Source organism: Rhinoraja longicauda, chromosome 1, assembly GCF_053455715.1.
Source record: "Rhinoraja longicauda isolate Sanriku21f chromosome 1, sRhiLon1.1, whole genome shotgun sequence".
Taxonomy (NCBI): domain Eukaryota; kingdom Metazoa; phylum Chordata; class Chondrichthyes; order Rajiformes; family Arhynchobatidae; genus Rhinoraja; species Rhinoraja longicauda.
Window position 1 is genome coordinate 12,622,993 of NC_135953.1, and position 27,354 is coordinate 12,650,346.

The 27,354-nt window shown below is 44.0% G+C and overlaps 1 protein-coding gene across 5 annotated transcripts in view; it reads right to left on the minus strand.

Annotated features, from left to right (window-relative positions):
* ctnna2 (catenin (cadherin-associated protein), alpha 2) overlaps positions 1-27,354 on the minus strand; it is a 1,150,825-nt gene that overhangs the window by 181,524 nt on the left and 941,947 nt on the right. For all 5 annotated transcript variants that reach the window (XM_078407736.1, XM_078407821.1, XM_078407459.1 and 2 more), the window contains one exon: positions 13,076-13,257. In XM_078407736.1, the coding sequence (XP_078263862.1) occupies positions 13,076-13,257 (182 nt within the window). The remainder of the gene's footprint in view (positions 1-13,075; positions 13,258-27,354) is intronic.

Here is a 27,354-nt window from a genome sequence, read left to right on the forward strand (position 1 = left end):
TGATTCCTTTAGCCCGAAGAGCTAAATCTAACTCTCGAAAACATCCAGTGAATGGGCCTCCACTGCCTTCTGTGGCAGAGAATTCCACAGATTCACAACTCTCTGCATGAAGAAATTTTGACTCGTCTCCATCCTAAATGACCTACCCCTTATTCTTCAGTTTCTGACTGTCAGAAAAAAGGTTTTGACTATGTTTACAAGAAGGCAATAGGGAGATCTATGATGTGTTTTCCCTTTGCATAATGTGATATTATGTAACTCCTACAGATTCAAGTCTTGTAGAAGCTAATAAACAAGAACAGGGTTTGTAAAGAATGGAGTATGTTTCCAGGTCATTATGTTCACATATTACTGGAAACTCTGAATGTGTAGAAATGTGATTTTTTAAAAAATTTTAATCACTGATAGTCTCCATGATGTGGATAGTGCAATGGGTAATGGCAATGCCACAAAAGCCGATGAAGTTATTATTCCTGATACCGATCATCATTGCTGTTCACCAGAGCAGCATGATGGTAATAATAGACTCATCCTATCAACTCCACTTTGTGCCCAGTTCTTCCTGCATCCTAAAATAGTCTATATCTATGTTGTCGAGCTAGAAAGGGTACAGAGAAGATTTACACGAATGTTACCAGAGCTGTAGTGTCTGATCTATAGGGAGAGGTTGAGCAGGCTGGGACTCTATTCCTTGGAGCGCAGGAGGATGAGGGGTAGAGGTGTATCAAATCATGAGAGGAATAGATTGGGTCGATGCACAGAGTCTCTTGCCCAGAGTAGGTGAATCGGGGACCAGGTGACATAGGTTTAAGGTGAAGGGGAAAAGATTTAATAGGAATTTTAAGGGGTGACTTTTTCACACAAAGGGTGGTGGGTGTATAGAACAAGCTGTCACATGAGGTAGTTGAGACAGGGACTATCCCAACATTTAAGAAACAGTTAAATAGGTACATGGATATGATAAGTTTGGAGGGATACGGACAAAACGCAGGCAGGTGGGACTAGTGTAGCTGGGACATATTGGCCAGTGTGGGCAAGTTGGGTGAAGGGCCTGTTTCCACACTGTATCACTCTATGGCTCTATGACTCTATCCGATGACTCTATGACTCTATCTGTGCTGATAGAATGGTCTCACATAAAAATCTCATCATGTCCGTATCTGCTTCCTGGAAGGCCATTACACATAGGAGCAGAAATAGTCCATTCGGCCCTTCGAGTTCTCCTCTCATCCCCATTCCCACGCCTTCTCCCAATAACATTTGGTGCTCTTCCTAATCAAGACCCTATCAATCTCCATTTTAAAGTACCCAAATGCCTTGGTCTCCACAGCCATCTGTGGCGGTGATTTCCACAGGATCATCACCATCTGGCCAAATAAATTTCTTCTGGTGAATTGTAGACTGAACCGACTAGCAGTATGCAACACTTTTCTCCTTAATTCATGCAATATATTTGTTCGAAGCATTGATACCACTCCCTTTTTAAAGCTACAAATTAATCAATTTCTCCCCAAGATCCAGATGTGAACCAACCAGTGTATTAAAAAAAAAAGTTCATCCTTACGTTAAATGGAACATAGAACAGAACAGCACAGGAAATGGCCTTTTGGCCCACAATGTCTGCGCTGAGCATGATACCAAGGCCAATTCTAATCTGCCTGTTATTAGATAATCCATACCCCTCCATTCCATGCATATCCATGTACCTATCCAAAAGCCTCCATTGTATCTCCCTCCACCACATGCTGGCAGTGCGTTCCACTAACCTCAGTGTGAAAAACGTGCCCCACACATTTTCTTTAAACTTTGCCTCACTCAACTTAAAGCTATGCCCTTGAGTCATCGGCATTTTCACCCTGGGAAAAATGTTCTGTATCTATCCTATCTATTTCTATCTTTTGACAGTCACCATGCCTTCTTGCTCAGGACTCTTCCACCAATGATACAGCTACACTCTTGTCCACTTGCATGCACCCTCTTTAGTCAGAGGGTGGTTAATCTGTGGAACTCATTGCCACAGAGGAGTGTGAAGGCCAAGTCAGTGGATATTTTTGAGCCAGAGATAGACAAATTCTTGATCAGAACTGGTGTCAAGGGTTGTGGGGAGAAGGCAGAAAAATGGGATTAGCAGGCAGAGATCAGCCATGATTGAATGGCAGAGTAGACTTGTGAGATGTTGATAGAGTGAGATGAAGAAGTATAGAAGTTGGGGGGTCATGTTGCAGTTGTATAAGACGTTGGTGAGGCCACATTTAGAGTATTGTTTTCAGTTTTGGGCACCATGTTATTGGAAAGATGTTGTCAAGCTGGAAAGGGTTCAGAGAACATTTACACGGATGTTGCTGGGACTCGAGGGTCTGAGCTGTAGGAAGAGGATGAGCAGGCTAGGCCACTATTCCTTGGAGCTCAGGAGGAAGAAGGATGTACAAAATTGTGCGAGGAATAGATCTGTTAAACGCACAGAATCTCTTGCCCAAAGTAGGAGAATCTAGAACCGGAGGACATAGGTTTAAGGTGAGGGGAGAAAGATGCCATAGGAGCCTGAGGGGTAACTTTGTTATTCAAAGGGTGATGTGTGTACGGAACAAGCTGCCGGTGGAGGTAATTGAGGCAATGTTTGAAAAACATTTAGACAGGTACATAAATAGGACAGGTTGGAGAGATATAGGCCAAACGCAGGCAGGTGGGATGAGTGTAGATGGAGCATGTTGGTCGGTGTGGGCAAGTTGGGCCGCTGGGCCTATTTCCACGCTGAATTACTCTGTGACTCAAACAAGGTGGAAGCTGATTTATTCACAAAATGCTGGAGTAACTCAGCAGGTCAGGCAGCATCTCGGGAGAGAAGGAATGGGTGACGTTTCGGGTCGAGACCCTTCCTGTTTTAGCAACAAGGTGGAAGCTGGTTCATTCAGAGCAGAAATGTCAGCCTAGACCACTTGAACAAAATGAGCTGCTACAGAGTAGTACAATCTGTGAAATTCTGTGTGTGTGAAAGCTTTTCATAAATGATAAAGCACAGAATAAAATCAGACCTTTTCTTTTTTTCCAAAGCCTTAATATTACCTCTATTGAACTGCTTCACTGTTCTGGAAGAGAGAGGCTCAGAGATTATTTACAAAATTATGCAGTGCGTTGCTAGGTGATGGAATGATTTAGAAGAAACATTGGAGGTAGGATAAATTATGTACGCTTTTTAAAATGGAAAATATTTGAAAATTATTTAATGTGTTCGTGCAGAGTAATGACTAGGAACATGAACATAAGCATGATGATATAATTCACCTATTCTGTATGAGAGCGATTTTAAAAGGATTTCCATCCTCAAGAAGTCTAGTCCTTCTTCTCGTGAGTGGTGGGAGAGAGTTAGGGTGCACAGAGAGATAGACAATAGACAATAGGTGCAGGAGGAGGCCATTCGGCCCTTCGGCCCTTCGAGCCAGCACCGCCATTCAATGTGATCATGGCTGATCATTCTCAATCAGTACCCCGTTCCTGCCTTCTCCCCATACCCCCTGACTCCGTTCTCCAGAGATGGCTGCCTGACTTGCTGGGATCTCCAGCACTGTAGTTTAGTTGAGTGTATTGTCACGTGCACCGAGGTACAGTGAAAAGCTTCTGTTGCGTGCTATCCAGTCAGCGGAAAGACCATACATGATTACAATCGAGCCGTCCACAGCGTGCCGATACATGATAAAGGGAATAACGTTTAGTGCAAGATAAATTCCAGCGAAATCCCGATGGGTGAATAGTAACCAAAACTTTTTGAAAATGCAGACATCAAGATTTCTGGGCATCTGTCTTGATGATATGGGACACCTGTATTGAAATTTTAAACAGTAACAAAAACAGAAATGCTGGAAGAACTCAGCCAGCCAAGCAGTGATGGTGGATAGAGTGATGGTGGTCTGAAGAAGGGTCTCGACCCGAAACGTCACCCATTCCTTCTCTCCCGAGATGCTGCCTGACCTGCTGAGTTACTCCAGCATTTTGAGAATAAATGGTGGATAGAGAACCCAGCTGATGTTTCAGGCCGAAGAACTGAGAAAAAGAGGAAGCAAGGCGATTGCAGTAGCAGAGAAGGTCTGGATGGTCGGAGGCTGAGGGGAGACCTGATAGAAGAATCTAACATTATTAGAGGCATATTCAGTCAGGACCACTATTTCCCAAGGTGAAAATGTCAAAAACTAGAGAGCATATCTTTAAGATAAGAGGGGCAAAGTTTAAAGGAGATATGAGGCTGCATGTTTTTTTACGTAGACTGCAGTTGGTGTCTGGAACGCATTGTCAGGCATGGTGGTGGAGGTAGAAAAGAAAGTGGCATTTAGGAAGCTTTTAGGTACATTGATGTGCAGGGAATGGGTCATGTCTTATAGAAACTTACAAAATTCTTAAGGGGTTGGACAGGCTAGATGCAGGAAGATTGTTCCCGATGTTGGGGAAATCCAGAACAAGGGGTCACAGTTTAAGGATAAGGGGGATAACATGGTGCCCAAGGATAAGGGGGAAGTTTTTTTTCACACAGAGAGTGGTGAATCTGTGGAATTCTCTGCCACAGAAGGTAGTTGAGGCCAGTCCATTGGCTATATTTAAGAGGGAGTTAGATGTGGCCCTTGTGGCTAAAGGGATCAGGGGGTATGGAGAGAAGGCAGGTACGGGATACTGAGTTGGATGATCAGCCATGATCCTATTGAATGGTGGTGCAGGCTCGAAGGGCCGAATGGCCTACTCCTGCACCTATTTTCTGTGTTTCTATGTTTCTATGTGCAGTTACAAGAGATTTGTTTAATTTTGCATGATGTTTGATGCAACATTGTGGGCTGAAGGGCCTGTTCTTGTACTGTACCATTCTATGGTCAGTGTTCTATGCAAGGTGGGGGAGGCCGTTAGGTGGAACAAAGGGACTATCTGAAATAGGGTGAAATGGAATGTTGGCCTTCGTAACAAGAGGAGTTGAGTATAGGAGCAAAGAGGTCCTTCTACAGTTGTACCGGGCCCTGGTGAGACCGCACCTGGAGTACTGTGTGCAGTTTTGGTCTCCAAATTTGAGGAAGGATATTCTTGCTATGGAGGGTGTGCAGCGTAGGTTCACTAGGTTAATTCCCGGAATGGCGGGACTGTCGTATGTTGAAAGGCTGGAGCGATTGGGCTTGTATACACTGGAATTTAGAAGGATGAGGGGGGATCTTATTGAAACATATAAGATAATTAGGCGATTGGACACATTAGAGGCAGGAAACATGTTCCCAATATTGGGGGAGTCCAGAACAAGGGGCCACAGTTTAAGAATAAGGGGTAGGCCATTTAGAACGGAGATGAGGAAGAACTTTTTCAGTCAGAGAGTGGTGAAGGTGTGGAATTCTCTGCCTCAGAAGGCAGTGGAGGCCAGTTCGTTGGATGCTTTCAAGAGAGAGCTGGATAGAGCTCTTAAGGATAGCGGAGTGAGGGGGTATGGGGAGAAGGCAGGAACGGGGTACTGATTGAGAGTGATCAGCCATGATCGCATTGAGTGGCGGTGCTGGCTCGAAGGGCTGAATGGCCTACTCCTGCACCTATTGTCTATTGTCTATAATGGGCAGTCATTGTCGCATAGTTTTGAGGAGGGTGAAAGTGGTCCCTGGTCTTCATAGCGATATGGATCTGAACCTGTTGATTCCATATCCAGTGAGCAGATCAATAGGACACAAGAACATAAGAAAATAGGAGCAGGAGTCCACCTACCCCCTCAATAGAGATACAGCACGGAAACAGGCCCTTCGGCCCACCGAGTCGGCACCGACCAGCCATCCCCGCACATTAACACTATCCTGCACATTCTGGGGACAATTTACACACACACCAAGCCAATTAACCTACATTAAGGGGCGTGGCTGTGTTCTGCAGCTGCGGCTCACTGGCAGTCTCTCCGTTTTTTTTGGTGTTTTTTTGTCATTGTCGATGTTAAATGTACGTTTTGTTTTATTTTTAATTCTGTGTATGTAGGGGGTGGTGGGGGGGTTGGGGGAAACCTTTTTTAAAATCTCCTCCTCAACGGAGATGCGACTTTTACCGTGTCGTATCTCCGTTCGCGCTACGGCCTAACAACGTGGAGTCGGCGGCCTCCAGCTGGGATCGACCTCGAAGACTCCGGTCGCAAGGCCTGGACTTACCATCTCGGAGGCTTCGGCCGTGGGCCCTGCAGACCGCAACATCGGGAGCTCGCAGGACCCTGGCTGGCGACCGGCTTTTGGGAGCTCCAGCCGTAGCAGCTTCAACCGCCCCGAAGCACGAGGCACGTTCAACCCGCCCGCAGGCCCTTCATCACCCTGCGTGGCCCGGCCGCAGCACTTTCCATCGCCCGGTGGGGGCTCAGGACTCTCATCGCCCTGCGTGGCTCGGCCGCGGCATTTTCCATCGCCCGGTGGGGGCTTCAAGGGGTTGGGAGCCTCGATCACCTCGTGGCGCCACGGGAGAAGAACGAGGAGGAGATAAGACTTTGCCTTCCATCACAGTGAGGGTGTGCCTAGAGCAATCACTGTGATGGCTGTTTTGTGTAAAAAATTGTATCTGTGTGTCTTGTGTTCTTTAATGTCTACTGCCGGACCCTGACGTGAGAGGGCGCTGGCGTTGATTATTCGCCGCTTTTCCGTCAGGATAGTTTGTCTGTTTGTCTGTTTGTTTCTATGTTAATTGTATTTGTAAAGCGCTTTGTGCATGTGTTAAGGCGCTATATAAAATAAATATATTATTATTATTATTATTATACCTGTATGTCTTTGGAGTGTGGGAACGGAGTACTGCTTTTGGATGATCAGCCATGATCATATTGAATGGCGGTGCTGGCTCGAATTGCCTACTCCTGCACCTATTTTCTATGTTTCTCAAGCCTGCCCTGATATTCAATGTCATTGTGATGTATTGTTTTCAGTAAGATCCCCTCTCATTCTTCCAAACTCCAAGAATGCAGATCTTTTTTTTTTTCCCATTTGTGATGGAACAACCCTTTCATTTCCAAAATTTAAAAGACACTTGGACAGGCGGCACAGTGGCGCAGCGGTAGACTTGCTGCCTTACAGCGCTTTCAGCGCCAGTGATGCGGGTTCGATCCCGAATAGGGGTGCTGTATGTACAGAGTTAGTACGTTCTCCCCTTGACCCAGGTCTTCGGTTTCCTCCCACACCCGTAAGACGTACAGGTTTGTAGGTAAATTGGCTTGGTATGAATGTAAATTGTCCCTAGTGTGTGTAGGATAGTCTTAGTGTGCGGGGATCGCTGCGGATTCGATGGGCTGAAGGGCCTGTTTCCATGCTGTATCTCTAAACTAAACTAAACTAAACTAAACTAAAGGTACGTGGATTGGAAAGGTTTAGAGGGATATGAACCAAATGGGACTAGCTGAGGTGCGATATCTTGGTCGGCATGGACGAGTTGGGCTGGAGAGCCTGTTTCCGTGCAGTAATGTATGAGTCTATAACTCTATTAGCTGAATGAATCCCAGTCTAGACCCACACTTGCACTTTCTCTCTGAATAGTGGGGTGTGATGTTCAACATTATTGTGTTCACACTTCAGATTATAACTCCGGAAAACCACTGTGATGTGCCACTCATTGGACAAGTAAGTAAAGGGATTTGCAATCTGCCGCTGCTGATCAGCTTTGGTTACCGCATTAGCAAAATGCACTTTAGTGGAGAAGGATCAAGAGTCAAGAGTGTTTGATTGTCATATGTCCCAGATAGAATAATGACATTCTTACTTGCTGCACCACAACGGAATATGCGCGTAAGAGCATAACAGTGGCAGGATTGATCATATGGGGCCCTTGGGTACATTCCAACTCCACTTTCCAATGCTGACCATCAATTCCCCTCGACACTAAAATCATTCTTGAATATATTCTATGATTCTACCTCAAGTTCACTGGAGTGGAAGATTCCAAAGATTCCCTATCCAGCTGTCCTGGTGAAGTGGTAGTGGAGACATTGCCTCACTTCACCACACACACGGATTCAATCCTGACCTCTGTGCGGAGTTTACATGTTCTCCTTATGACCAAGTGGGTTTCATTCCAGTGCTGCAATTTCCTCCCACATCCCAAAGACAGAGGGGTGGATGGATTAATTGGCCACTGCTGGCATAGGTCAGCAGTAAAATGTGGAGGGAATTGTTCGGTAGAAGGCATTGAATAAAATGGGATCCGGGTAGATGGTTGGTTGATTGTAGACCTGGGCCGAGTGGCCCAAAGAGCCTGTTTCTATCTGGTATAACTAAATGAAAATATCTGGAGAAGGTATTCCTTCTCTTCATCCCTTCCCCTGAACCTCTGGGTCCATGCCCGCAGGCGGGAAGACATCATTTTGCACTCTACCTTGCGAAGATCCCCGAGAATCCCTTCTCATTCTTCCAAACGTCAATGTGCTTAAGTCCAACCTGCTCAAACGTTCCTCCTCATTTAACCCAGGAATCAAACTCATGATCCTTCTCTGAACTGAGACCTTTCTTCAGACTGATGTTCACAGAAACAGACCCAACTCATCCATGCGACCAAGCTGCCCCATCCACGTTAGTCCCTTTAGCTCATGTTGGACCCACACCTCTCCAATCTGTGTACCTGTCCAAATGTTATTAAAATGTTGTTATTGTACCTGCCTCCTTTGGCAGCTCATTCCACATACCCACCACTCTCTGTGTGGAAAGGTTGTTCCTTAGATTTCTATTAAATCTTTCCCCACTTACCTTAAACCTATGTCCTCTGGTTCTTGATTCCCCTACTGTGGGTAAAAGACTGTGTGCATTCACCAAAGAAAGCACCATGATTTTATACATCTTCCTAGATGAAACTATACGCAGCATTCCAGACTTCTCTGCTTTTCTATAATTTCCCCTTCGTAATAAAATCCGTTATCTTCTGAATCAGTTGCTGTACTTTCATGCTAACTTTCTGTGTTTTGCGAACACGGATATGCAGATCCCACTGTACCACAGTATTTTGTACTCTACTGTTCAAATATTTAGATTTTGCTTTCTAGTTGTTATCCCAAAGGAAATAACTTAATTTTTCCTCCACATTACATACCATCTGCCATATGCCTGCATCTTCACCTATCTGTTTCCCTTTGTAGATTCCTGAAGCCTTCTTACAACTTGCTTTCTCAACCATCAATTTGTTGTCGGCAAATGTGGTCACAAACCACTTGATCTCTTCTCTGAACATTGACGTAGATTTAAAAAAATGGAAACATCAGCATTCTGAACATCTAAAAATGGAACAAAATCAAAACACCAAGAAATAACTCAAAAATGTTAACTGGTTCTCCCTCCGTTACTGATGTCTTAATCTGCAGATATTTCCATTTAAAAACATTTACAGTTCTAGTAATGCCACTGATGTTGCTGAAATAAGATTGTGTTGACATATCTACCAGAACAACTAAAGCAAATGGACCTTCAAAGGCAGATGTATTTATTCTGGTGTAAAATCGAGGAGCTGAGTTCTCATTAGTATAGGTGTCAGGGGTTATGGGGAGAAGGCAGGAGAATGGGGTTAGGAGGGAGAGATAGGTTAGCCATGATTGAATGGCGGAATAGACTTGATGGGCCGAATGGCCTAATTCTACTCCTATTCCCTATGACCTTATGACCTAACATGCTACCCTATCAGTCTGAAGAAGGGTCTCGACCCGAAACGTCACCCATTCCTTCTCACCCGAGATGCTGCCTGACCTGCTGAGTTACTCCAGCATTTTGTGAATAAATCGAAATGCTACCCTTTTATCTTCTTATCCTATCTGTCTGCAAGATGAAATATCCCACAAGGCCCTTGGAGAGTTTTGTCAATGGCACAGCGGTAGAGTTGCCACCTCACAGCGACAGAGACCCGGATTTGATCCTGATTAAGGGTGCTGCCTGTATGGCATTTGTACATTCTCCCCCTGACCGCATGGGTTTTCCCCGGGTGTCCTCCCACACTCCAGAGATGTGCAGGTTTGTGTTGGTGTGCGGGCATTGCTAGTTGGCACAAACTCGGTGGGCCGAAGGGCCTGTCTTTTCGCGCTGTATCCCTAGACTAAACTAAAAAATTAAACTAAAGCACTAATCAAAATCACAATATCTTTCCTATTACAACATTACACAATATAAAAAAATAACAACCACAGTTTGGTGCACACGGCATATCTTGATATTCATTAGAAAATCACATCTTCTTTTGAATCATAAAATCGTTACAGGATTTTCATAAGTTCATAAATTATAAAAGCAGAATTAGGCCATTTGGCCCATCAAGTCTACTCCGCCATTCAATCATGGCTGATCTAATTCTCCTGCCATCAGTCCATAACCCCTAATCAATATTCTATCAATCTCCACCTTGATAATATCCATTGACTTGGCCTCCACAAACTTCTGTGCCAATTAATTCCACAGATTCACCACCCTCTGACTAAAGACAAATTTCCTCATCTCCTTCCTAAAGGCACGTCCTTTTATTCTGAGGCTACGGCCTCTAGCCGAGGACTCTTCCACGAGTGGAAACATCTTCTCCACAAACACTCTATCCAGGCCTTTCACTATTTGGATAGGAAATCATTTGGCCCATCATGACAGCACAAGCTCTCTACCAGAGCAGCTCACTATTCCACCCACATAGCCCTGTCTCTGATGTTGTCAAATTTTTACATTTTTACATTAATTTAAATTTACCCACTTTCTTGCTTAAAACCACCAAGGAATTTGACTCCCCCACATCTGCAGGCAGCGTATTCCAGGTTCCAACTACACCCCACGAAAAGAAAAGTTTCCTTCGTGTTAATCCATAAATTAATGCATAACCCTTACATTATAATGCAAATTAAGGTGGCCTTCAATGTGACTGTGATCTGATGAAGCAATTGAAAATGCAGAATTATTGTGGTACAAATATCACATTCTTAGAAACATAGAAAATAGGTGCAGGAGTAGGCCATTCGGCCCTTTGCGCCAGCACGCCATTCAATATGATCATGGCTGATCATCCAAAATCAGTACTCTGTTCCTGCCTTCTCCCCATATCCCTTGATAGCCATATACCAAGTTTTAAAACATTTTACATTTCTGTTTTAAAAGAAACTAAAAAAAGGTGGGCTGACATTTAATTTTGGAAATCACAGATTTCATGCAGTAATCAGAATGAAATCATGATAAACCTCCATAGCAACATCTATTTTCAGATCAGTTAAAAGACATTCTCAACATTGTTATTGCGAACTACAATCACAGCCAATCTGTTCTCCAGTATTCAGCATCTCTGAACAATGATCTATGCCTTTGCATGACCCAGCACCCATCTTGTGTATTAGTCATTAGTTTATTGTCACATAGAAACATAGAAAAATAGGTGTAGGAATAGGCCATTTGGCCCCTCGAGCCAGCACCGCCATTCAATATGATCATGGCTGAAAACCTTTTGTTGCGTGCTAACCAGTCAATGGAAAGGCTATACATGATTACAATCGAGCCATCACCAGTGTACAAATACATGATAAAGTGAATAACATGTTGTGCAAGATAAAGCCAGTAAAGTCCGATCAAAGATAGTCCGATGGTCCCAATGAGGTAGATAGGAGTTTATGACTGCTCTCTAGTTGTTGGTTGGATGGTTCATTTGCCTGATAACAGCTGGGAAGAAACTGTCCCTGAATCTGGAGGTGTGCGTTTTCACACTTCTATACCTTTTGCCAGATGGGGAAGGGGAGAAGCGGGAGTGGCTGGTATTACCGTTGGAGGAGTCAGGGGGTATGGGGAGAAGGCAGGAACGGAGTACTGATTGTGAATGATCAGCCATGATCACATTGAATGGCAGTGCTGGCTCGAAGGGCCGAATGGCCCACTCCTGCACCTATTGTCTATTGTCTAGAAGATAGATATGGATAGTGACAGGGTGGGTCCACAAGTTAAAATTCCGAATTAGGGCAAGGCCATCTATGAAGGCATTAGACAGGAACTCGCTCAAGTTGATTGGAGCAGGTCATTTGATGGAAAGGGACTATCTCGAAAATGGGACGTTTTTTTAAAGTGTGCTGACAAGAGTCAACTTACAAGGGCCTATTTCCACCTGTATGACTAACTTCTGTTACTCAGTGAAAGCAGCTTTGAAGTCTTATGAATTAGTTGTTCAACTCATAATTCAGAGAATTATTGAACAGATAATCCAGAAACATTCCAATGAATGGCGTGGTTTCAATAAAATTAAAATAAACCTAAAATAAAAACATGGATTCACACGATGAAAGCACGGTATGAATGTAAAAAACATTTGGTTTACTCATGACCTTAGGGTTGGAAATCCAGCATTTTTAGCCGCTCTAGTCCATGATAATTCCACAGTAACATGTGGGAGCCTGAACTGCCGTCCAAAATCACCCAACAACCTTCACAATTCTAAGACAATTTGAAATAGACAATAAATGTTCATCTTGCCCCAACCATAATAACTCGGGTGAATGGGTGATCGATGGTCAGCATAGACAAGGTGAACCGAAGGGTCTGTTTCCATGCTGCGTCTCTAAACTTAACATTATGACAGATGAAAAAAGATAGTATGTGACAAGGTCATAAGGAATAGGAGTAGAAATAGGCCATTCGGCCCATCAAGTCTACTCTGTCGTTCAATCATGCCTGATCTATCTCTCCATCCTAACCTCATTCTCCTGCCTTCTCCCCATAACCTCTGACACCTGTACTAATCAAGAATCTATCTGTCTCTGCCTTAAAAATATCCACTGACTTGGCCTCCACAGCCGTCTGTGGCAATGAATTCCACGGATTCTGGAGAAAATGTAGTGACTGGCCAGTATTCTGCTGAAGAAGGGTCTCGGACTGAAACGTCACCCATTCCTTCTCTCCAGAGATGCTGCCTGTTCTGCTGTGTTACTCCAGCATTTTATGCCTGTCTTCAGTTTAAACCAGCACCTGCAGTTCCTTCCGACACATTCTGCTGTGTATATAGTGCAGGGAGAAGAAGTGCCCTGAGCTCTCTGTCCCAGTAAGACAGTGACTTGCTCTGTGTGGTGTGCGCTGGTTATGCTCGAGGTGCAGGTAACACACCGCCTACATTCTCTTACCTGGTGAAATCGGTCATTTCCATCATTATCATACACATCTGCTTTGCCAGCACAATTATGTCATTGCCGCTGTCATCCCACTTTGCAACTTCGGCGTCCAGCTTGTTCTTCTCCTGCTGGAAGCTCTCCACTTGCTCGGCAATCTTTGCTTTTTCCTCTTGGGGCAGCTGAGCCATGATGGCCTGTAAAGAAAAAGAAACATTTAGGAGCGACAGCTTTCACATCATACCTCACCAATACATTCACAATATATCCTCGTATAATTACCCTGTTGCATATTTTGGTTCATAGTGCAGTAAAGTCATGTCTGCTTTACATGCAAAAGGTCCTGGGTAGGGGCGGCACAGTGGTGCAGCGGTAGAGTTGCTGCCTTACAGGGCCAGAGACCCGTGTTCCATCCCGACTATGACTGCTGGCCTGTATGGAGTTTGTACGTCCTCCATGGGACCGCGTGGGTTTTCTCCGGGTGCTCCAGTTTCCCTCAACATTCCAAAGACGTGCAGGTTTGTAGGTTAATTGGCTTCTCTAAATTGCCCCCAGAGTGTATGATGCGAAACCAGGATAATATAGAGCTAGTGTATTTGATGGGTCGAAGGGCCTGTTTCCACGTTGTATCGCTAAACTAAACTAAACTAAAAAGCATTAAATCAAGGCTTTCTCAGTCTACAATTCTAGATTTTATGCACAAAAATTATATTTGTTAGCAAAAGGAACGGCAAAATTAGATTGTGTAAGAAGTTACTGCGGAAGTTGGTTTACACTGACTACACTGACATAAAATGCTGGAGTAACTCAACGGGACAGGCAGCATCTCTAAAGAGAAGGAATGGGTGACCTTTTGGGTTGAGACAAAATTGGATTTCTGACCTTAGAAATACTCATATGTTTCAATAAGATCCCCTCTCATCCTTCTAAATTCCAGTGTATACAAGCCCAGTCACTCCATTATTTCAACATATGACAGTCCCGCCATCCCGTGGAGAGAGTGTCCAGCTTCAAGTTTCTGGGCACTCACATTTCGGAGGACCTCACATGGGCCACTAACACTGCTGCGCTGGTCAAGAAGGCACAGCAACGACTGTTCTACCTGAGAACACTGAAAAAGTCTGGTCTGCCCCAACAGCTGCTGACGACCTTCTACCGCTGCACCATAGAGAGCATCCTAATGCATGGCATCCCTGTGTGGTATCTCAGCTGCACGGAGGCAGAGAGGAGAGCTCTTCAGCGGGTAGTATATGGAGCTCAGAAGATTGTTGGAACACAGCTACCAGCCTTGGAGGGCATCTACAACACACGATGCCTCAGAAAAGCCACCAGCATTCACAAAGACTCCTCACACCCCTGCAATAGTCTGTTCGAACTTCTACCATCTGGCAGACGCTACAAGGCCTTCTACGCCCGCACCTCCAGACTCAGGAACAGCTTCATCCCCAGGGCCATAGCTGCTATGAACCGGTCCTGCTGAGCCGGATGGTCACATCACACAGTGAACCGGCACGGACCTATTTGCACTTTATTCTGTTTTAAAACTGTTTCTAATTTTGTTTCACTGGGTTGTCTAAATTTATGCTGATTAGCTAATTAATTTTTGCATCGTATGGAAGTCGCATTCCCAATCTCGTTGTACCCCTGTACAATGACAATAAAGATATATTGTATTGTATTGTATTGTATTGTATTGTATTGTACAATGGTAGTGGATAATGGGAGAACTGTTTTGTGCTTTAAATTCATGACAGCATGCCACAAACCATTGGTTAGGATAAGGTTGGAATATTGTATATAATTCTGTCGCTACACTATTGTAAGTTCATGACTGCACTGGAGAGACCACTGAGAAGATTTACCAGGATGTTGCCTGAGATTTCAGTTTTGGTCCCAAAATTTGAGGAAGGACATTTTTGCTGTTGAGGGAGTGCAGCGTAGGTTCACCAGGTTAATTCCAGGGATGGCGGGACTGTCATATGTTGAAATAATGGAGTGACTGGGCTTGTATACACTGGAATTTAGAAGGATGAGAGGGGATCCTCTCATTATACTCTGTCAGGATTTAGTGATTGGGGTTAGATTTATCAACTTCATCATCAATAAGAATTGTCTTCAAAGTGGCAGAAAATCTATTACATCATAAATTACTGCCCAGATTTGGTGTTTGCCAACATAAGCATAAGGATAAGGATCTTATTGAAACATATGAGATTATTAAGGGATTGGACGCGCTAGAGGCAGAAAACATGTTCCCGATGTTGGGGGAGTCCAGAACCAGGGACTCCCTGGTTCAGCTGGGTTCAGCAGCATTTTGTGATTATTTTAGGATAATCGGTAAGTTTAGAAGACATCTGATGAAGAACAAGGATAGGAAAGGTTTAAAGGTATAAAATAAATGGCTTAAATTTAAAATAAAATAAAATCTCAATGAAAATCGCGATTTTTCTTTAAAATTGTGTTTTTTTCTGCATTGGTCTAGCACCCTCCACTCCCCTCCCTCACTCCATCCCCTCAACCCCCTTCTTCCCCACCCATTCCCCCCTTCCCCTCCCACCCCCCAGTCACCCACTCCATCCCCCCTTATCTCCCCCCCCTCAATTCCTAGGGACTCTTCGGCGGCGCCGCCATTTCCGCCCGTCGGGTTTCCATGGTGACGTCAAACATGGAGGTATTACTGCGTATGGGCGGCTGACGGGCACAGCAAGTGGAAAGGGGATTTATTAAAGTTTAAAATGAGAATAACAAACTATAACAATTTGAACATTAATAGGATTTCTTGAGGCAGGAATTTTCAACATCGGCATCATTTCCCCTATTTACAACAGGAAGGAATTGTCGAAAATCGCCACAACAAAAGGTACGAATGCCGCCAAAAGGCTCATCGTTCTTTTTGCTGCCCCGGGTTTAGAGTGGCAGCGGGAGCAGCGGCGGCGGTGCGATGTCTCAGCGGTGCTGGAGGGCGGAGCAGCGGCCATGATGGAGATGCCAGGGGTTTAGAGCGGGAAGGAGAAGCGGCGGCCCGATGGATCAGCGGGGCACTGGGGCCTAGCAGTGAAGGACACGCACGTGGTTTGGACTTAAATGTGAATAACTTTAAAAATATAACACCAATTTCAATAAAACTACAATTTTTTTCCATTAAAACGATGACGATGAATAAGGTGGGCCTAAAAATGTCGCGCTATCTTGTACAGTTTTGGCTGAAGTTCAGTCACAAACAAACAAGAGTTTTAGTATATAGATGGGTAAATCGTGGGCAAATAGGACTGATTTAGATGGGGTAGCTTGGTCGGCATTGTCGAGTTGGGCTGAAAGCCCTGTTTCTGTGCTGTGTGACTCTGTGATTCTGATGGTTTCCCTTCACACCATCTTCCCAAAAATCCACAGAAGGATCCTCTTCCTCTCTCTTATTCTTAGACCCACAGAAACGTAGTCAGTTTCCATGAGCACACTAATGACATAAGCCTTGCTGTCCTACTTTGTTGCTGCTCATCTGGCATTTAGTCGTGAATAAGCAACAATTTCCTCCAGATGATAAATGGGAAGACTAAAATAGCTACTTCAGCTTCCCCTTCGTAAATCCTATATTGTGTCTTCCTTACACCCCTCCCTAAATGTTGTTCTGACTGAACTAGACATTTTGCGACATTGGCATATCATTTTAACTGAAGTTTCTCAGTCAATGTTCCCTCAATAACAAAGATTGCCTATCTGTGAAACATCACAGCCTTTCTTCAGAGTGACACAATGAACTAAAAGATGCTGTGACCTTGAGCAAAAGCCAATCATAACATATTGAGTTGCCGGTGGCACATTAAATTGGGCAACAATCAGGCGGTTATGTCAGATAGTGGATATAAAGAAACTACATTTAAAGTGCCCATGAAATACCACTGAGATCAGAACCAAGAAGTAGTTGATGACATATTTTTCTAGAAATTGATGCGGATTATTTTTTGGTGTGTTACAATATTCCTGTGTTTATCATTAATATCAGTGTGCGTCCCTCTCAAAAATTCAGGAATTAGGGTCAAATGAAGTTAGAACAGCGGTTCACCAGAGAGATGTATTAGAATGGGATGTGTACATTTCCCCACTTGATCAGCGTTAACTGAATGCAACTTCTGACACTTTTGTTGTGCATTAATTAGCCATTAAAAGCACACACTCCATGGTTGGTACAATGCAGGTTGCTGCTGTCTGCGATGGTGGAAAGAGAGGATTCCGGGGATAAGGCGAGAGATTTTATCTTCAATCAAATGTACACAAATGTTCTAGTCGATCATATGCTAAAAGGCACACACAGCTTGCCAAGAGTACTAGGCGAGAAGCCAGGGCAACAGTAAGAACCACCGGGAAGAAGAAGTCTGCAGTTGATTCTTCCAGGCACAAGAAATCCCTACAATGGCGCAGTGCAGAATTAAGTGGCCTCTGCCTGTGAATGGCCCATAGCCCTCTAAATCTTTCCCATACATGTATCTGTCCAAATGTCTTTTAAATATTGCTATAGTTTCCCCCACCCGTCGTGGGGGGGGGGGGGGGGGGGGGGGGGGGCGGCTGGGAACAAAGAGGGACCCGGCGTCGGGGGCCTCCGAGAACAATTGGTGACTATATCAAACACTTTGCAACTCTGTCGGTGCCCCATACATGGCGACTCTTTGCATACCTTGTGTATGGTATGCAAAACAAAGAATTTCACTGTGACATGTCAGGTGTGATAACAAAGTATCAATCAATCAATCAATCAATGAAGGCAAGAAGCACCTAGCAGCAAACAAAATAAGGCAAAGTGCTGATAGTTTGGTTGAGACCATTCTGTAATAGTTGTGTGGATCTTTGAACTCAAGTTTCTGTTGGTAGGGATGGTAATGGGCTTTGCACAAATGGACGGCACGGTGGCGCAGCGATCAACTTGCTGCCTTACAGCACTTGCAGCACCAGAGACCCGGGTTCGATCCCGACTACGGGTGCTGTCTGTACGGAGTTTGTACGTTCTCCCAGTCACCGCGTGTGTTTTCTCTGAGATCTTCGATTACCTCCCACACTCCAAAGTCGTACAAGTTTGTAGGTTGATTAGCTTGGTATGTGTAAATTGCGCCTAGTATGTGTCGGGTAGTGTTGATGTGTGAGGATTGCTGGTCAGTGCCAATGCGGTGGCCAAAGGGCCTGTTTCCGTGCTGTACCTCTAAACTTGAAGGTATTTATTCACAAAATGCTGGAGTAACTCAGCAGGTCAGGCAGCATCTCAGGAGAGAAGGAATGGGTGATGTTTCGGGTCAAGACCCTTCTTCAGACTGAACTACTACCTTCAACTAAACTTGCATCATTTGGTGTATGTTTGACACCAGGGAAAGGTCAAATGCACAAGCATAAATTAACCAAAAGCTTTATTTCATGAATGCCATGGCTTCTTGCAGGAATGATCGCTGATGCAGTTAATTTCAGCTACAATTGACAATTAACCACGTAGCACTAAACTTTTCAAGAGTAAGTTAACTAATTTCTAGATTATTTTGTACTGCAAGTGTTGCAAATTAATGTAAACTTATAATTACTGAATGACAATCAGGTCGTGAAAAATATCAACATGCCACGTACAATCCCCTAGTTGATCAAAACCAACAAATTCTGCTAGTTTATGGAAAGTTTAAAGATGATTCTATTATGTATTGAAGCCTAGAAAGTTGTGAAACCAGATTGATATTCTTTCTTGCCGATTTTAATGTGGACATTAATTCACTTTTTAAAAAATAGGTCATGGTCTGTTAAAATCACGATACGAGAATGTCAAATGAAGGTGTCAGCATTCATCCATTAATACCATGAACAGCTAGTCTTGGGCCTTGGAGTTTTCTGCAGCAGATGTGAGAATAGCTATAATGGGATTCACTGACATCCAAGGTTTACTTTCTCAATGTCACACTCACCCATCATTCTGATCCTAACTGACCTACATTGGTTCCCGGTGGCTCAGATTTTAAAAGCGCATCCTTTCTCCATGGTCTTGACATCTGACTCCAGCGGCCTTCTCCACTTCTGCAAACACTGCACCCCAATGGCCTTCCGCTAGCAGTGTCACATTAATCTGCAGTCTCCAGAAACTGAAGATTAATTTCCTGCAAACTTTGGCAAGCAGACATCATGCAAAGCTATCAATGAATTAGCATGGCATAATGGTGCAGTGGTAGAGTTGCTGCCTGACAGCGCCAGAGACACTGATTCTGACTACAGGTGCTGTCTGTGCAGAGTTTGTACTTATGGGTTATGGGTTATATGGGTTTTCTTATGGGTTTTCCCTGGGCACTCCCGCTTTCCTCACACACACCAATGTTTTGTAGGTTAACTAGCTTCAGTAAAATTGTATTAATTGTCCTTAGTGTGTAGGGTAGTGCTAGCATAGGGGATTGCTGGTTGGCGCAGACTTGGTAGGCCGAAGGGCCTCTTTCCATGCTGTAGCTCTAAACATTTTTTTTTTTTAAATGGCTGTTTTCCATTTTTCTTTCGATACCTACAGCCATTTGTGATAAAATGTTGCAAATGGACAATAAAGACTGTTAGAGATTGATTATTGGAGCCTGGGAGGGCTAAGTGAATTTAAACTCCAGGAATATATTCAACGAGAATTTAGAAATATACTTCTGCATTACAGTCTTGTGTATTCCTTCTTTTTGACCCTGCATCAACCCTTTTTCTTCCACTCCTCTCTAAAATCTTTCACCACTTTCACTCCTCCATTAAGACCTTTCTTAAATCGGACCACTTTCACCAAAGTTTATCTCCTTTGTCTTTGTGTGCAATTAATTAAATCCCTGTGAATGATATTCAAAAAATTTCTAATCCAAAGGAACCAATGATTGCTCGATCAAACTATTCTAAATCATTAGTAAAGTGACTGAAGACGTCATTGTTTTTCAACAAGTAACATCAATAATATGCTTAATCTCAATGCACAGTCTTTTACCCCGAGAAGGGGAATCAAGAACAAGAAGACTTACGTTTAAGGTGAGAGGGGAAAGGTTTAATGGGGACAATAAAAATACATACATCAGGCTGTTGTTTATAGACTACAGCTCGGCATTCAATACCATCAACCCCTACAAGCTGGTTACCAAGCTCATGGAACGGTGTCTCTGTCCATCCCTCTGCATTTGGATTCTCGACTTCCTTATCCACAGACCACAGTCTATTTGACTTGGCAGAAACACTACTTCCTCAAGAACAATCAGTACGGGAGCACCTCAAGGCTGCGTGCTCAGCCCCCTGCTCTACTCACTCTATACATGACTGTGTAGCCGGACACAGTGCAAACTCCATCTTCAAGTTCGTCGACGAGCCACCATCGTTGGAGGAATTACAAATGGTGATGAGTATAACAAGATGGTTCAGGGTATAAAAGTGAGATCGACCGATTGACCAAATGGTGCCAGCACAACAACCTGGCTATCAATGTCAGCAAGACCAATGAACTGATTTTGGACTTTGGAAGAGGAAGGATGAAAACCTACAATCCTGTTTATATCAACGGGACGAAGGTGGGGAGAGTCAAAAACTTCAAATTCCTGGGCGTGCATATTTCCGAAGATCTTTCCTGGACCCAACACACTGATGCAATTATAAATAAAGCCCTTCAACGCCTCTACTTCCTCAGAAGATTACGTAGATTCGGTATATCAGAGAGGATTCTCTTGAACTTCTACTGGTGTACAGTAGAGAGCGCATTGACTGGTTGCACCACGACCTGGTTCGACAACTTGAATGCCCATGAGTGAAGAAGACTGCAAAAAGTTGTGAACACTCCCCAGTCCATCACCGGCTCTGACCTCCCCACCATCGATGGGATTTACTGGATAAAGACTGCTGTAATTTCTACATGGTGAAACCAAAATGTATAAAAATGCACGGTGACGCAGCGGTAGAGTTGCTGCCTTACAGGGAATGCAGCGCGCCGGAGACTCAGGTTCGATCCTGACTACGGGCGCCGTCTGTACAGAGTTTGTACGTTCTCCCCGTGACCTGCGTAGGTTTTCTCCGAGATCTTCGGTTTCCTCCCACACTCCAAAGACGTCCAGGTATGTAGGTTAATTGACTGGGTAATATGTCCCTAGTGTGTGTAGGATTGTGTTAATGTGCGGGGATCGCTGGGCGGAGCGGCCTCGGTGGGCCGAAGGGCCTGTTTCCGCGCTGTATCTCTAAAATCTAAAAAAAAATCTTTTAAAAATCTGTATCTCTAAAAAAAAATCTAAAAATGGCCTTTATTAAAATCTGACAATGTGCACTTTAACCACCTGACTTTTTCTGTTGCAAATCGCAAATTGTGGAGTACAGAGGCAAATAAATAAATGATGGGTCTTTGTCCCAAACATTATGGAGGGCACTGTGTATATGATGTATATATATATATGTGTATTTGTGTGTATGTGTGTATATACACACACACACATTGATTTTTTTTTCTTCTCTCCCTCGTTTATTATATTGTTTACAGTGTACTATGTTTACATATTCTGTTGTGTTGCTGCAAGTAAGAATTTCATTGTTCTATCTGGAACATATGACGGTAAAACACTCTTGACTCTTGACTCCCTTGACTCTTGACTCTTAATAAGAACCTGAGGGGAAACCTATTCACAGAGGGTGGTGGGTATATGGAACAAGCTACTAGAAGAGGAGGTTGATGAAGCAAGTGGTCTAACAACATTTAAAAGACATTTGGACAGGTACATGGATAGGAAAGGTTTAAAGGGATATAGGCTAAAAACATCAGGGTAGGTGGGACTAGCATGGATGGGGCAGCTGGATCATCATGCACAAGTTTAGCCGAAGGGCCTGTTTCTGAGCTCTATGGCTCAATGACTGACTCTAACCTGTCATTTCAGCCGAAGAACACCAGTGGATGAAGTCCGAAGGGTCTCGACCCGAAAGGGCCGAATGGCCTACTCGAAGGGCCGAATGGCCTACTCCTGCACCTATTGTCTATTGTCTATTGAAACGTCACCTATTCCTTCTCTCCAGAGGTGCTTGACGCGTGAAAACGATTTCACCCAGAGAGTTGTGAATCTGTGGAATTCTCTGCAACAGAAGGCCGGGGAGGCCAATTCACTGGATATTTTCAAGAGGGAGTTAGATTTAGCTCTTAGGGCTAAGGGAATCAAGGGATATGGAGAAAAAGCGGAACGGGGTACTGATTTTGGATGACCAGCCATGATCATATTGAATGGCGGTGCTGGCTCAAAGGGCCGAATGGCCTACTCCTGCACCTATTTTCTATGTTTTTCTGCCTCATTTCAATTTAAACCAGCATCCGCAGTTCCTTCCTACACCAGTGGATGAGCTCCTGAAAGTAGTACCCATGGTTTAATCATTTTCAGATGCTGCGTTAATAAGCTATCTTCCATTGTAAAGGGTTGAGGCAAAGAATATTCACTGATGATTGCATAATATTCAATTCCATTCACAAAAATGAAGCAATAGATGCCTGTACAGCAAGACCTGGACAGCATTTAGGTATGGAGTCATGGAGTTGCAAAGCACAGGAACAGGTCCTATGGCCCATCGTATCTGTGCCAATTATCATGCCAATCTATACTAATTCCACTTGTCCGCATTAATTCTATATCCTTCCATGTCTTGCTCAATGAAGTACATGTCCAGGTGCCTCTTAAATGTTGCTAAAGTACCTGCCTCTGCTGCATCCACTGGCAGCTTATACCAAGTACTCTTTGTGTGAAAGACTTACCCCTTAGATCCCTTTTAAACCTCCTCCTCCCTCAGATCTTAAACCCATGTCCTCCAGTTGTAGACACCCCAAACATGAGAAGGTCTTTGGCTATCTAGTCCATTTATGACCCTCATAATCCTACACACTTCTATCAGCTCACCTTTCTTCAGAGCGACCCGAAACGTCACCCATTCCTTCTCTCCAGAGGTGTTGCCTGTCCCGCTGAGTTACTCCAGCATTTTGTGTCTATCCCCGGTGTAAACCAGCATATGAAGTTCCTTCCTACATAACTTTCTTGTGAATCTGACATAAGATTGCAGTAGCCCGGATTTTTCCCCGCAAGCTTTCTTAAATCAAGGTACAATTTTAGCTTTCATCCAGTTTTTTATTAACACAGTTTCAGCTAATGAAGTACCAAAAATCTCTACTAGACCACCGGCAATATCCTCCCTCTAACACTTCCTTCTTCATAATGTTGATATTCTCCAGGATATTACTTTTCCTTTCCCTGAAATCACTAGTTTCTAAATCCTTCTCCATTATACATTCAGACAAGAAATATTCATTTAAGACTTCATCCACTCCACATGGCTCTGCATAAAGATTACCACGTTGATCATTAAAGAGATCTATACTCTACCTAGTTAGCCTTTTACTTTTAATATACTTTTAGGATTCTCCTCTATTTTTCTGTAATAGCTCCTTTTGCCTTCCTAATTTCCTTCAAAAGTGTTCTCTTACACCCTCATATTGATAAGGAATTTGCATCGTACAAGTAATAATTTCAATAAGTGAAATCAAAGGATTAAGATTGCTGTGAACAAAACCAACGACACTGGGTGCAGCCAACGACACAGTGGTGCAGCCAAACAGGGGTGGCACGGTGGCACAATGATAGAGTTGCTGCCTTGCAGTGCCAGGGACCGGGATTCGATCCTGACTACGGGTGATGTCTGTATGGAGTTTGTACGTTCTCCCTGTGACTGCGTGGGTTTTCTCCGGGTGCTCCGGTTTCGTCCCACACTCCAAAGACCAGGGGTGCAGTCCTGCCGGAGTCACGGGAGCGCCGCTCCGGCACCTCTGTGAAAATACCCCCAAACTAATCACCAGGGAATTTTAACCAGCGGGGAATTTAACAGCGGCCCCTCTAGCACCAATGACAGCTCTGGCACCTAAAACAATAGCACTGCAACACTGCCAAAGGCGTACAAGTGTGTACGTTAATTGGCTTTGGTAAAATTGAAAATGTATCACTGGTGTGCAGGATTGTGCTCGTGTATGAGGTGATCGCTGGTCGGCACGAACTCAGCGGGCCAAAGGGCCCGTTTCCACACAGTATCTCTAAATTCTATGATCCTCCATTTTGCTGTGCGAGTGCAGCTTCAACCTCTTTTCATACAATTTGATGTCGTACAGGACAAAGCAGCCAAGGCGCCACTGTGTACTATGCACAACATGCACCGCAGTGACTTGAATAGGGCTGAAGATGTCCTTGTTGGGTTGCTCCTGGGCCTGGCCAAGCTGGCCATCCGCGACTCACGGCACCAGACGGAAGGGGGTTCTGCCCGAGCCAGCTGCCTACCCCTTTTCCGGGGTTACATCTGCGCCCGGGTGGTGTTAGAGAGGGACTACGCGCTGTCCACGGGCACCCTGGAGGATTTGCGGGACCGCTGGGCACCGCGGGGGATTGGATGTATCCTGGATGGGGATTGTAATATAATTGTATAATAGTTTCAATGGTATATTTGTTTGTATAGTATTCTGGTGGTGGGTTCTGTTTTGGTTTTATTGTATTGTATATATTATTTTAATATTTGAATAAATATTTTTGATTTAAAAAAAAACAGTGACTTGAATGACATAATTCAACAGCCATTTTCAGAGATCCAGGTTCGATCCTAGCTACGGGTGCTGTCTGAACGGAGTTTGAACGTTCTCCCCGTGACTTGCTTGGGTTTTCTCCAAGATCTTCGGTTTCCTAGGTGCATGGGGTAATTGGCTTGGTATAAGTGTAAATTGTCCTGCGTGTGTGTAGGATAGTGTTCACGTGCGGGGATTGCAGGTCCGTACGGACTCGGTGGGCCGAAGGGCCTGTTTCCGCGCCGTATCTCAAAACGAAAAGAAAAAAAATCAGGAACATCTTGCTACTCCTTCAATGTCACCGATCCTCTACTGGAACTCCCTTGCTAACAGTACCGTGTGAGTAATTTCATCAGAACGATCCCAGCATTTCAAAGGAGGGTGACACATGACCTGTTTCACTCATGGATTGTAATAAGTGCTAGCCTTGCTAGCAACTCCTACATCCTGGAAATGAATAAAGGAAATATTTTTGCGCTGAGGGGATTTTATAAATTCACATTGTGGCTGAACATTGTGGGCACAGTGTATAATTTATACTTGCTCAGTCTCCGAGACAACATTCATCATTGCTGATTTTCACTGAATTATTCTTGCTGCGTATATTTTGCATAACAAAATGTACCAAATATTCAGACTCCTGCCGTGGAGCTGGGATTACTGCATTAAATTAAATGTGACACATCTCTTGCATCTGACTCCACTTTTATTTTATTCTCTCTTACTTGAACAGTTTAGATTTGTTTCACTGATCAAAGTGGCAGTTTATTTCAGGCAAACTTTCTCAAATGCAAATGCCATCTTGCAGCACAGAAGACGGGTAAACCGTCCAAGCAGCTCGAATCAATCATAATGTGGACAGGGCGGCATGCTGGAGCAGCAGTAGAGTTTGTTGCCTTACAACGCTCATAGCGCCAGAGACCCGGGTTCAATCCCGACTACGGGTGCTGTCTGTATGGAGCTTATATGTTCTCCCCGTGACCGTGTGGGTTTTCTCCAAGATCTTCGGTTTCCTCCCTCACTCCGAAGACGTACAGGTTTGTAAGTTAATTGACTTGGTATAAAATGTAAGTTGTCCTTAATGTGTGTTGGATAGTGTTAATGTGCGGATTGGCGTGGACTCGGTGAGCCAAAGGGCCAGTTTCCACTCTGTATCTCTATATAACACTAAATGTGCTGGCCATTTGATCTATCAAACTTGTGGCTGTAATAATAGCCATGTGTGGTCTGATCTAACTGACCTGCTCAGACATCATTTAGTTTAATCTCACTCAAAGGGCTGTGGGTATATGGAACGAGCTGCAGAGGAGGTCATTGATGAAGATACCATAACAGCATTTAAAAGACACTTGGACTGATATAGAAACATAGAAAACATAGAAAAATAGGTGCAGGAGTAGGCCATTCGGCCCTTCGAGCCAGCACCGCCATTCAATGGCTGATCATCTAAAATCAGTACCCCGTTCTTGCTTTTTCCCCCATATACCTTGATTCCTTTTGCCCAAAGAGCAAAATATAACTCTCTCTTGAAAACATCCAGTGAATTGGCCTCCACTGTCCTCTGTGGCAGAGAATTCCAGAGATTCACAACTCTCTGGGTGAAGAAGTTTTTCCTCATCTCAGCCCTAAATGGCCCATCCCTTATTCTTAAACTGTGATCCCTGGTTCTGGACTCCCAAAACATCAGAAACATTTTTCCTGCATCTAGCCTGTCCAATCCTTTAAGAATGTTATAATTTTCTATAAGAACCCCTCTCATCCTTCTAAATTCTAGTAAATACAAGCCCAGTCGACCCATTCTTTCATCATATGTCAGTCCTGCCATCCCGGGAATTAACCTGGTGAACCTACGCTGCACTCCCTCAAGAGCAATAATGTCCTTCCTCAAATTAGGAGACCAAAAGTGCACACAATACTTCAGGTGCAGACCAAAATTGCACACAATACTTCAGGTGCAGTCTCACCAGGGCCCAGTACAACTGCAGTAGGACCTCCTTGCTCCAATTTTCAAATCCTCTTGCAATGAAGGCCAACATGCTATTAGCTTTCTTCACTGCCTGCTGTACCTGCATGCTCACTTTCAGTGACCGATGTACTAGCACACCCAGGTCTCGTTGCACCAAATCTTTTTTATAATCTGACACCATTGAGATAATAATCTGCCTCCTTGTTCTTGGTGCCAAAATGGATAACCTCACATTTATCTACATTATACTGCATCTGCCATGCATCTGCCTACTCACTCAACTTGTCCAAGTCACCCTGCAACCTCCTAGCATCCTCTTCGCAGTTCACACTGCCACCCAGCTTTGTGTCATCTGCAAATTTGCTAGTGTTACTTTTAAATTTGCTAGTGTTACTTTTAAATTTGCTAGTGTTACTTTTAATTCGCATTGATGAAAGAATGGGTCGACTGGGCTTGTATTCACTGGAATTTAGAAGGATGAGAGGGGATCTTATAGAAACATAAAATTCTTAAAGGATTGGACAGGCTAGATGCAGGAAAAATGTTCCCGATGATAAAATTGAGGAATTGGAAAGGTAAGAAGACACTAATGGGGGTTATCTACAGGTCCCCAAACAATAGCCTGGATAAAGGGTGTAAACTGCAGCAGGAGTTAAAATTGGCATGTAACAAAGGTAATGCCACTGTGGTTATGGGGATTTCAATATGCAGGTAGACTGGGAAAATCAGGTTGGTTCTGGACCCCAA